This window comes from Lagenorhynchus albirostris, chromosome 19 (genome assembly GCF_949774975.1).
Source record: "Lagenorhynchus albirostris chromosome 19, mLagAlb1.1, whole genome shotgun sequence".
Classification (NCBI taxonomy): domain Eukaryota; kingdom Metazoa; phylum Chordata; class Mammalia; order Artiodactyla; family Delphinidae; genus Lagenorhynchus; species Lagenorhynchus albirostris.
The window spans coordinates 45,840,880-45,852,201 of record NC_083113.1 but is presented as its reverse complement, the minus strand read 5'-3'; the positions used below and the strand labels follow the sequence as shown (position 1 = coordinate 45,852,201).

Sequence of the window (11,322 nt, the reverse complement as noted above, 5' to 3'; positions counted from 1 at the left end):
TTTTTTTTTTTAACATAGTTTAGTGTTGGTTTTTTACTTGTCCCTCTTAACTTCCCAATCCTTTTTTGCTAAACTTCTACTAGTCCATCAGTTCTAGTTAGTTTTTTCTGTGACTACTGCACACATACCCCTAACAAATTTCACTCTGCCAATTTCCGTTTTGTTTTTTTGTTTTTGTCAAGTTGTAAGAATCATTAGACACCCTGGATTGACACCCACAGACCTCGGTTTCCCAAGCTTCCTGCAACTACAATGTTTCCTCCCATGCCAGTGTCACTGTTTCTCACGTACCTTTACTGGTGATGAAGATGTTCTGAAGCAATGATAATATCGAAATAACCCAGCTGGTGGCTTGGTCTTTGTTCAGTTCCAGGTTATAAAGTGCTGCAAAAAAGGCTGAGGCCAGGCTAGTGACACCAGAAGGAGCCAGCAGAAGTAAGTCAACCATCTGAGCCGGCCATTAGAGATGGGCTGCTTCCCGTCTGGGCTCAGGATGGGGAAGGCTCTGGCTGCGTCCCTTAGGAACAGAAGTTGAAGGAATAATCTCATAGCCAACAGCTGAGAGACAGGTTTAGGAAGATTACAGGTGATAAAGCCTGGTGCTATGCATTACCTGGATGGCCCTTGCTCTGTGGGAAGAATACGCATTTCCAGCAGTTCCTGGAGTTCTTGCAGTTGGCTGACTGCATCTAGGAAGTCACAAGGCTGATGGGCCTGGGCGGGACCCAGTGTGCCTAAGTGAGATTGAAGCCTCCGCAGAACTCTGAGCAGGTAACTGTGGAAATGATGGTGGTTTTCAGGAACCACTGAAAGTACATTCCAGGTTGACACTTGGACAAGTGGAAGATTTCAATAAATAGTAATTCCTGGTAGAAATTAGCAACTCATTAACTGATGATGAGGTTAAATTTTCCCAGTCACTGGAGACTGGACCCAACACCTGCAGAATTACTGTCTTCTCTGAGCACGCTGGTGAATTCACAGCAACTTGTAAAATTCTATACTTTGATACAGAATCGAAAAACTTGTAAAGTTAATTGCACTTTTTCATCAGAACTGCAGTACATGTAAACTCTAAGTGCTCAGAAGGCCCAAACTATATTCAAGAATCCAAAAATCACATAATCTCATCATTCCATAGAAGAAAAAGAAGGACAAGTTTCAATAGCCCCCGACAAAGTAGATGAAATATGGGGGTCTGAGATAGGACATTTTTTGTGGGTTTTCCTTAATCCTTTACTTTGTAAGACCAGATATATTGTCTAAGAAGCCATCAGAGGGATCTAAGCTATCAGCCCCATACTGGAAGTTTAAGAAAATTAAAACAAGCAGAAGGTCGTACCATGCCTGTTGGTTATGCTGAGAGGTAAGAATGAATACGAAAGTAAGAGAGTGGGAGGCTGATAAAAGATTAGATATGGAAACTTACTGAACTTTACCATTTGCCCAGTAGGGTTCTGCCCGCTGGTGACGGCCTTGACCCTCTAAGTAACAACAGACGAAGCTGGATAAGAGCTTCACCAGCTGGTTAATGTTGTAAGAAAGAACTCCATGAAGACTGTTCACACTCAGAGTAGGTACGTATTTCTTCTGAGCAGGAATTCCACAGTTTCCTTTAATTCCTGAATGTAGAACCAAGATGAGAAAAGTTAGTTTTACATTAAACCCAGGACCGGTAGCAATTACAGATGGTAAGAAGGCTGTTTCTTCTGGGCATATGCTTAGTGTAAAGAACCTCAGTTTTTCACTTTCTCTCCTTTTTCAGAAAGAAGTCACCTTACAGTAGCTTCAGAACTAGTTTTATGAGAGAATCTAGGATGAAAGAAGAAGAGACCGTTTGATCAAACGTCGAAAACTAAAACACCTCCAGAGTAGTACATTCTGCACACACATCAGTGCTCACATCACTCCATAATGAAGAGAAAAAAACCAGAGGCACAGTGATGACTCGGGGGACAGGAATTAGAGAAAAACTATTAAGTTTAACAGGACCTCAGGAGCCTTGCAGGAGATCCTTTCTACTGACCTTTTCCACTACATGGGGGAGGGAGCATGACGTTTACCTGTAAAATTTGATACCAAGCGTACCTCATCTATCTCTGTGAGAGAGACAGAGGCTCAAAAGAAGCATCTGAGAGGCAGGAGGCCTGGATGGGAGGAAAGAGAGGCAGAGGTTCCTGTGGTTGAATCAACAGGAAAAGCCGCCCAATCCCAAGACTGACGGGGAAAAGGATGACAGCAGTTTGGATGCTGACGAGCAGTTCAGACCAGGTCACAGCAAATGGGCACTGAAAGAAAAGCAGGATGTACAGCCCTCATCCTCAACAATTAAAATCATCTCCAAGGCGTTCCTCTCCCAGGTTTAAGTATTTAGCAATTTAACTATGATTATCTAAGGATAACAAGTTATCATGGCAGTAAAGATCCTGATCATGTGTTAATAAAAGAGATCCGTGGGAAAATGTGTAATGTTAGAATAAATGATTATTCTCCTTTAAGAGTGGAATTAAATGAGTATATTCTAATGTGAGGGCAGCAGAGGAAAAATGAAGGCACATGCTCATTCTGTTTCTAACTTTGGAAGGAAGGAGAGTGGAGTAATCAAAGGACTACGTGCCACAAACAGCACACATCAGGGCTCACCCACAGTGTGCTCATGTCTCTTGGTGGTGGTGCCGTTCATCTTCTAGAACGTGACATAGGCGACCATGTTGCAGAGAAGGAGGGTCATGCAGCAGGTGAGCCACTGGACTCTTGTAAACTGGGTCCAGGGATGTCAAGTTGTGACTGAGAGCCACAGACAATCCTGGCTGAGATTTTCTACAATCATGGAGGAGAACAGGTGTCTAACAAGATAAATTAGAACAGGAAAGGCAGGAGATTTCATTCTGAAAGTGCCCTAGTCTAGAATGTGGTTTGCCTGGCAGCTAGCTGCACAGCAACAACTCGGCCACTGTTCAGCACCTCCGTGAAGAAGCTTTCAGGCGACTTGATGATACGATTTTTTTTGTTATTTTGGGGTAAAAGGTTTTTGAAGATAAGGGTAATTTTATTGCATGAGATTTTAAAACCAAAACTTGTTTTAGCTTTATCAGAGTTTCGATAAATCTTTTACTCTTAGAAAGTTTGCATTAAGCTTCCACTCAAGATAGTTTGGTAAATTCATACTTGGAGCACCTTCTCTACTCCAAAAGGAACTATAAATAGGATATAAAAAGAAAGAACCCAAAACACTGGCTGGGCTTAAAAACAAAATAAAAGTCTCTGAGAAAGAGGACTGGAATGAGAAACAAGATGGTAGGTGGGGAAGAAGCCACAGGATTCTGCGCTCCAGGTCTGGAAGAAGGCATACACAGGTCAAAGTCTGATTCCCATAGAGTAACTGGAACTGAAAGTGATTCATGGAGTGGGGAAAGGGAGAGTAAAGCCAACTTCACTGCCTGAAGCCAGGGTTGAGGCTGGAGCTCATGGAAGAATTCTGCAGAACAAAAAACTGCCACAGGGCTACACATTTATAAGTAGGGAGGTGGGTGAGAGTGGACAGCCCCACGACCAGGAACTGAGCCAAGAGATCCACTGGCTCATGACAAGACGTGCAACAGATCTGGTTTCTTTAATTTCACGGAGGAATAGGAGCTCCAAAATGGTATAATATAATAAGACCTAGTTCTAGATTAGTGATGTGAAGGGTTGGATGAAAACATCGAAAAAGTACTAGTCAGGGATGTGTGGAGAAAGAGAGAGAGAGAGGTTGAGATTTAAAAATGAAACCAACCTACACGCCCAAATTCCTAAACACATGAAGAAATCTAATGCTAAGAAAGGCAGCCAACACAATCAGTAATTCAGTCCAGAAGAAATTAATTTCATGGGACAGTCTGACAAAGACTTTAAGTATTTCAGGTTGCTCAAAGATACAAGGAATAATGTTCACTTTAAAATAATAAAAAAATATGAAAAACAGGAATAAATTAAAACTCTTGAAACTGAAAAATATGGTCCTCAAAACAAAAAAATTAGGAGAAAGGGACCTGGTTAAAGAGAAAATTAGTGAACCAAAAGGTAGTATGAAAGAATTCACCCAGAACACATCACAGAGAGACAAAAAAGATATGCACGCAGGAGCGGCTTAAAAACGTGGAGGACAGTTTGAGGCTCCAGCATAGAGTAAAGCAATGTCAGAGGAGCAATATTTTCAGAAGTGACATCTGCGAATTTCTGCGAATTTAAGACATGATTCTGTATATCAACACTACATTTTATGTTATGTGTATTTTACCACAACAAAAAAAAATTTAAGTATATTCTGAGTACTAAACAGTATAAACAGTGAATCTACAGTGAAAAGAATTATGGTAAAATTTGGAACATCAAGGATAAAGAGAAAATATTAAAAAGAGAAAAGACAACATACTTTAGAAGAATAACAGCTAGACTGACAGAACAGAGGCAGTGTTGGAAGGCAATTCTCTATGAATGCTTCCCATTTAGGCATTAATAAAAACTTTGCTCCTGGACTGTCTTTTCAAGTATCTTTGTATAAGCAGACAGCCCTGAAAACGGACAGTCAGGAACTCTCTTTGGAGCCAACTTATTTGCATTTCCAGATTGTAAAGATAGAGACATCCTACTCCCCAGAGACATTCTAGGGTCATAAAGATACAAATGCCCTCTTCTCACCCCTTGAGAGATTTCTCTACATTCCAGGCTAATGAAGATAATGTCTCATTCTACAGGGAAGGATAGGCAGGTTTTCTGGCAGCTGGTATATCAGATCAGAGTCTCCTAACCTTGAGGTTCCTCTTTTGTGATGCACCTCCATTGCATGTGCAGCTAACACCCGGCTCTCATTACATCACCCTGTCGAATCTGGGAACTGACACAAACTATTGCTCTGGTTGCTACTACTGCTATAAGTAGTAAATTGTCTAAATCCATTTGGGTCAGTGGAAACGGTGGAGTAAAGGCCTCTGAAAATTCCTCCATAAAAGCTATGATAAAACTTCTCTTAAAAAGCCAGAATCAGGGCTTCCCTGGTGGCGCAGTGGTTGAGAGTCCGCCTGCCGATCCAGGGGACGCGGGTTCGTGCCCCCGTCTGGGAAGATCCCACATGCCGCGGAGCGGCTGGGCCCGTGAGCCATGGCCGCTGAGCCTGTGCATCTGGAGCCTGTGCTCTGCAACGGGAGAGGCCACAACAGTGAGGCCCGGGTACCGCAAACAAACAAACAAAAAAGCCGGAATCAAAATTTTCAGAATTCAGGTAAATAACCAAAGGTTTGTATTAACCTGGGAGTGTTTACGCAAGAAAAATGGCTGCATATTAGTAAGAACAGTGAATTTTGTGGCATTTTAAATTGTCCTATTTTCCCAGCTCCCTTTCTCTAGCTCCATGGTAACCTTAAAACCAACAGCCTTTGATCACAGTGAAAACCAGCAGCCTGGCAGTCACTAGAGGGAGGAGAATGGGGTTGGAGCTCCTTAAAAGCTTCCCTCCCCAGAGAATTGGCATTGTTTGATTTGTCTGATAGTTCCTTGGAAAACTCCACTTTCGAGGCTGTCCTTATACGATGTGACTGGAGGCTCTTCCAGTGAAAAAGGCTTTTTCCCTGAGGGCACTGTCAAAAATATTCAGAGGCGACCTGTTTACCTTCACTGCTGCCTGATACGGGAGGCAAACGACAGGCTAACCAAAAGGCTTAAATGGAAAAGCTGGAAAATGAGAAGTCCACAGGAGTTTTGAAAAGCTCTGACACAGTCCTGGGAATCTAGAAGGGCACACGCATGCCCAGGGCTGTATGCATGCTCGGGAAATACCTGAGAAGGCCCTACGCTTTCACCCCTGGGTGACCCTGAAGCTCTCAGCAAGCAGGAAGTGAAGGCTGAGGCAGAGCTGTCAGTTGCCTTGCTGAGTGCTAAAGGCATGGCACAACATGCATGCAAAACCCCTCAGCAAAGACTGGGAGACTTACTGGTTCAGGCATTTAAAGAAGTCTCTGTCTAGTTATTAGCTGACCACTAAGCTAACTGAGCAGAAACTTCAGTTTTCACACATGACAAAGAATACAGATGTTACAGAATTAGTTAGAAACAGACACTAGACAACAACAAACACTAAGAACAACAAATACTGGGGGAGAGGAAGGAAATCTGATCTTCAGAGTTGCCACATTCTATTATTTAAAATGTCCAGTTTTCAACAGAAGATCACAAGACATGAAAAGAAACAAGAAAGTATCTCTCTTTCTCTCACACCACCCCCCCACACAAGTCAATAGATTATTGTTGAGGAAGCCAAGACACTCGGTTTACTAAAGATTTCAAATCAGCTATTTTAAGTATCTTCAAAGAACTATAAAGGAAATCATATCAAAGAACTAAAACAAAGTAAATGAGAATGCTGTCTTGCTAAACAGAGAGCATCAATGAAGATACAGAAATTATTTTTAAAAAGAACCCAATAGAAAGTCTGCAGCTGGAAAAATAAAAAGACTGCAGCTGAAAAATACAGTAAGTAAAATGAAAAGTTCACTAGAGGCTCAGCAGCAGATGTGAGCAGGCAGGAGAAAGAATCAGCAGACTTGAAGAGAGATCAATTGAAAGTATCCTGTCTGAGGAACAGAAAGAAAAAGGAGTGAAGAAAATGAACAGAGCCTCAGAGACATGTAGCGCACCATAATTTCTCGAGAGTACCTAAAGGAAAAGAGCTCCTTCTCTGAGACCGGTATGAAGCTCCAGTCACGCTCACACTCTCCAAGGTCCATGGCCAGCCAACAATTGCACAGGAAATGCCATTTCCTTTTACCTGCCATGTCAGTGACAACTTACATACCTATAGTACAATAAAGACAATCATGTTAGGGAGGTGGGCATGAATCAGTTGCTGTAGTAAGAAGTAATCTTAGGGAAACAACCTAATTGTCCACTGATGGCTGAATGGATAAAGAAAATGTGGTATGTGTACAAATGGAATATCATTCAGCCATAAAAAAGAATGACATTTCGCCATTTGTGACAACGTGAATAGAGGGCATTATGCTAAGTGAAATAAGTCAGATAGAGAAAGACAAATAAATACTGTATGATCTCACTTAGGTGTAGAATGTAAAAACAAAGCAAAACACAAACGAAAAACCAAAACCAGGGATATCCCTGGTGGTCCAGTGGGTAAGATGCAGGGGGCCCAGGTTCAATCCTTGGTCGGGGAACTAGATCCCATGTGCTGCAACTAAGAAGTCTGCATACTGCAACTAAGAACCAGTGCAGCCAAAAATAAATAAATAAACAACACACCAGAGTTCATCAAATAGGTTTAAAGAAAAAAAAAACCAAACCAGAACAGAGCTCATAGATACAGAGAACAGATTAGTGGTTGTCAGAGGTAGCGGGTGGAGGGCTGGGTGAACCAGGGGAAGGGAGTCAAAAGGTACAAACTTCCAGTTATAAAATTATCAAGTCATGGGGATGTAATGTACAGCATGGTGACTATAGTTAATAATACTGTGTTGCATATTTGAAAATTGCTACAAGAGTAGATCTTAAGAGCTTTCAGCACAAGAAAAACAAAATTCTGTTAACTATGTATGGTGACGGTTGTTAACTAGACTTATGGTGGCGGTGATTTCACAATATATACAAACCTCGAATTATTATGTTGTAGACCTGAAACTAATATAAAGTTGTATGTCAATTATACTGCAATAAAAATTAAGTTAAAAAAGAAGTAATTTTTCACTGACAGTGAGTGTCCAAGTAAATGGATTCTGTTTCATCATGGGGCAAGAATTAAAGAAAGAAACCAGAGCTGATCCCGTTTTTTCCTTCCCAACCTCTAAGGGAGTTCATGTACCAAACACCAGAATGCAGACTTCCATAACCTAGGAATAGTTCAGTGGGTGTTTGTATTCTATAAGTTTTCTTGTTCCACATGTGACAGTGCCCTGCCACCTCTGTAAGCATCCTATCTGCCTCTACCTTTAATTACCAGGGTCTGAGGGGGTGTCTTTGGGGGGTGAGGTGGGGAGTGGTCTTTAATGTTTATATTAATGACTTGTCCTATTTGGGTCTGTGGCTTCGTCTTGGCTTCAGAGCCACAGGCCCTGAAGTTGCATCCTCTTTCCAACCACAGTGTTTTACCATGTGTCTACCTTCTCCCCTAATTTCAATCATCAACGAACTTGTCCTCGGGGACCCCTAGTCGTTCAGCCTGTTTGACTTCATCTGTACCTAGTCAGCTAACCTCCTCCTTTACTGTAAGGATGCTACTTCCCCAAGAGTCTCTATGAAACCATTCAAATCCCTCTGGTCAAAAGTCTTGCTTAATTTTAGTTGGAAATTATTTTCTGTGCAAGAAGTACAGATTGCTTTAAAGCTAAAATATTTCTGGGACTCTCTTCCTGAGGCAGTTTATAAAATCACAGGTGAGTAAGTTACATTTGAGTTAAACTTAGCTACTGCTACATGGCGGAGTCGAAGGATGTGCGCTCACTCCCTCTTGCGAGGAATCACAACTAACTGCTGAACAATCATCGACAGGAAGACACTGGAACTCACCAAAAAAGATACCCCACACCCAAAGACAAAGGAGAAGCCACAGTGAGACGGTAGGAGGGGCGCGATAATAAAATCAAAACCCGTAACTGCTGGGTGGGTGACTCACAGACTGGAGAACACTTATACCACAGAAGTCCACCCGCTGGAGTGAAGGTTCTGAGCCTCACGTCAGGCTTCCCAACCTGGGGGTCCGGCAACAGGAGGAGAAATTCCTAGAGTATCAGACTTTGAAAACTAGTGGGATTTAATTGCAGGACTTTGACAGGACTGGGGGAAAGAGAGACTCCACTCTTGGAGGGCACACACAAAGTAGTGTGCGCGTCAGGACTGAGGGAAAGGAGCAGTGACCCCAGAGGAGACTGAACCACACCCACCTGCTAGTGTTGGAGGGTCTCCTGCAGAGTCAGGGGGTGGCCGTGTCTCACCGTGAGGACAAGGACACTGGCAGCAGAAGTTCTGGGAAGTACTCCTTGGCGTGAGCCCTCCCAGAGTCCGCCATTAGCCCCACCAAAGAGTCGGGTAGGCTCCAGTGTTGGGTCGCCTCAGGCCAAACAACCAACAGGGAGGGAACTCAGCCCCACCCATCAGCAGACTAGCGGATAAAGTTTTACTAAGCTCTGCCCACCTGAGCAACAGCCAGCTCTACCCACCAATCCCTCCCATCAGGAAACTTGCACAAGCCTCCTAGAAAGCCTCATCCACCAGAGAGCAGACAGCAGAAGCAAGAACTACCATCCTGCAGCCTGTGGAATGAAAACCACATTCACAGAAAGATAAATTTAGCTACTGTTAAAGCTTTCATTTAAGAGCAAAGTATAAAAAAGGAGAAAATACTCATTTTCTGATTGGTGAGAAACTAGTCACTGGTCTTTTTGTGCTTTTATTCTCTTATTCTTTCATACAGAAGAGAAACAGAGACTCCAATGTGTGTTAGAAAAATCTAGTTAATGCATTCAGTATGACCAATAGAAAGATATAGAAAGCATTATCATTTCCTAAGAAAAAATGCTGGCTGTCTGTTTTTTATTGGGGGTGGGTAGTTCTTTTGCTTTTCTGTGTTTTCCAAGTTTTGCATTCAAACAGCTATTACTTTTGCAATTAAAGAAAGAAAAGCAAATGTTGACTAAAGAAAGTCTTCAAAAGAGCCTTAATAACAAGCTGATATGAAGCTCTAGAGGTGAACAGGTAACTCTGAGAATTTAATTGTAACAAATATTTATTGTTACAATATTGACTGTAATTACCAATTGTAACAAATATTTATTGAGTCCTACTATAATTTTGGCACTGTATGAGTTTTTTTTTTTTTTTTTTTTTGCGGTACCCGGGCCTCTCACTGTTGTGGCCTCTCCCGTTGCGGAGCACAGGCTCCGAACGCGCAGGCTCAGCGGCCATGGCTCACGGGCCCAGCCGCTCTGCGGCATGTGGGATCTTCCCAGACCGGAGCACGAACCCATGTCACCTGTGTCGGCAGGTGGACTCTCAACCACTGCGCCACCAGGGAAGCCCCTGTATGAGCTTTTGAGAATACAAATATGAATAAGACAGCATCTCTATCCCTGAGGAGCATAAAGTCATTATGAGTTTAAAAATATTATAATTAAAGACCACATATAAAATTAGAATTGATATAAACCAGTGATAAGAGTAAGTGGAAAATATTATATAGGTGTGAATTCCTTTAAGTGTTTCCTCTAAGAGAAATAGCTTTTTTTAAAAAAAAACCAAAGGTTTATTTCTTCTTCATGTTACATGTATATCATGGGTTAATTGGTGGTGGGAGGGGTTCTTGATGGTGTGGTTCTGCCCATTGCAGTTACTTAGGGACTCAGAACGACAAAGCAACCACGTGGCACCTGTTTACAACTCTCTTGACAGAATTATATGGTACCACCCACGAGAAATAGCTCCTTAAATTAAAAAATGTACTTCCAATAATTATAAAATACAAATTTATTGTTAAAAAATTTTGGAAATACCTAAAAGTACCCTGAAGAAAAACTTAAAAATTCATAATCCTACCCAGCAATAACTATTGGTAATAATTTAGTGTATATAGCACTAGACTTTTTCCTATACACATACTTAAAAAAAAATCAACTTCGTTGTGGTATAGTTTACATATGATAAAGACACCCATTTAAAATGTACAAAATTCAATGCATTTTGACCAATGTATACACTTGTGTACTAAGCGCCACCATCATCACCCTGAAAAGTTCCCTTGTGCCTTTCCCAGTCAGCCCCCCTCAGGCTCACCCTTGGCTTCCGGTGACCACTGATCTGCTTTTTGTCTCTCTAGAGTAATTTGCTTTTAGAATTTCATCTATGTGGAATCGTGCAGTATGTCTCCTTCTGCGTCTGGCTTCTTTTGCTCAGCATCATGTTTTCTGAGATTCATCCACACTGCTGTGTGTCTCAACAAACTGCTCTTTTTTGTTGTGAGTAGTATTCCATCGAATGAACATACTAACATTTGTTTATTCATTCACCCGATGGACATTTGTGTTGTTTCCAGCTTGGGGCCATTATTCATAAGGCTGCTATGAACGTGTCGGAATGGACATATGTCTTCATTGACCTTGGGTAAATAACTAGGAGTGGAATTTCTGAGTCATAGGGTCAATGTATGTTTAACCTTACAAGAAACCACCGAACTGTCCTCCACCACAGCTGTGCCATTTTACACCCACCAGTGGTGTGAGAGCCCTAACTGCCCCCCCCCACCAAATCCTGGTTTTGTTAAACTTTTTAATTTCAGTCATTCTGGTG

General features: G+C 41.9%; 1 protein-coding gene across 1 annotated transcript in view; it reads right to left on the bottom strand.

Annotated features, from left to right (window-relative positions):
• Window positions 1–209: 209 nt before the first annotated feature.
• Window positions 210–11,322, bottom strand: part of PKD1L3 (polycystin 1 like 3, transient receptor potential channel interacting) — a 22,766-nt gene continuing 11,653 nt past the window's right edge. The window contains exons 6-8 of the mRNA XM_060129812.1: window positions 1,430–1,622; window positions 614–775; window positions 210–517 (exon numbers count right to left, since the gene is read on the bottom strand). Coding sequence (XP_059985795.1) covers window positions 364–517; window positions 614–775; window positions 1,430–1,622 — 509 coding nt within the window. The 3' untranslated portion in view covers window positions 210–363. The remainder of the gene's footprint in view (window positions 518–613; window positions 776–1,429; window positions 1,623–11,322) is intronic.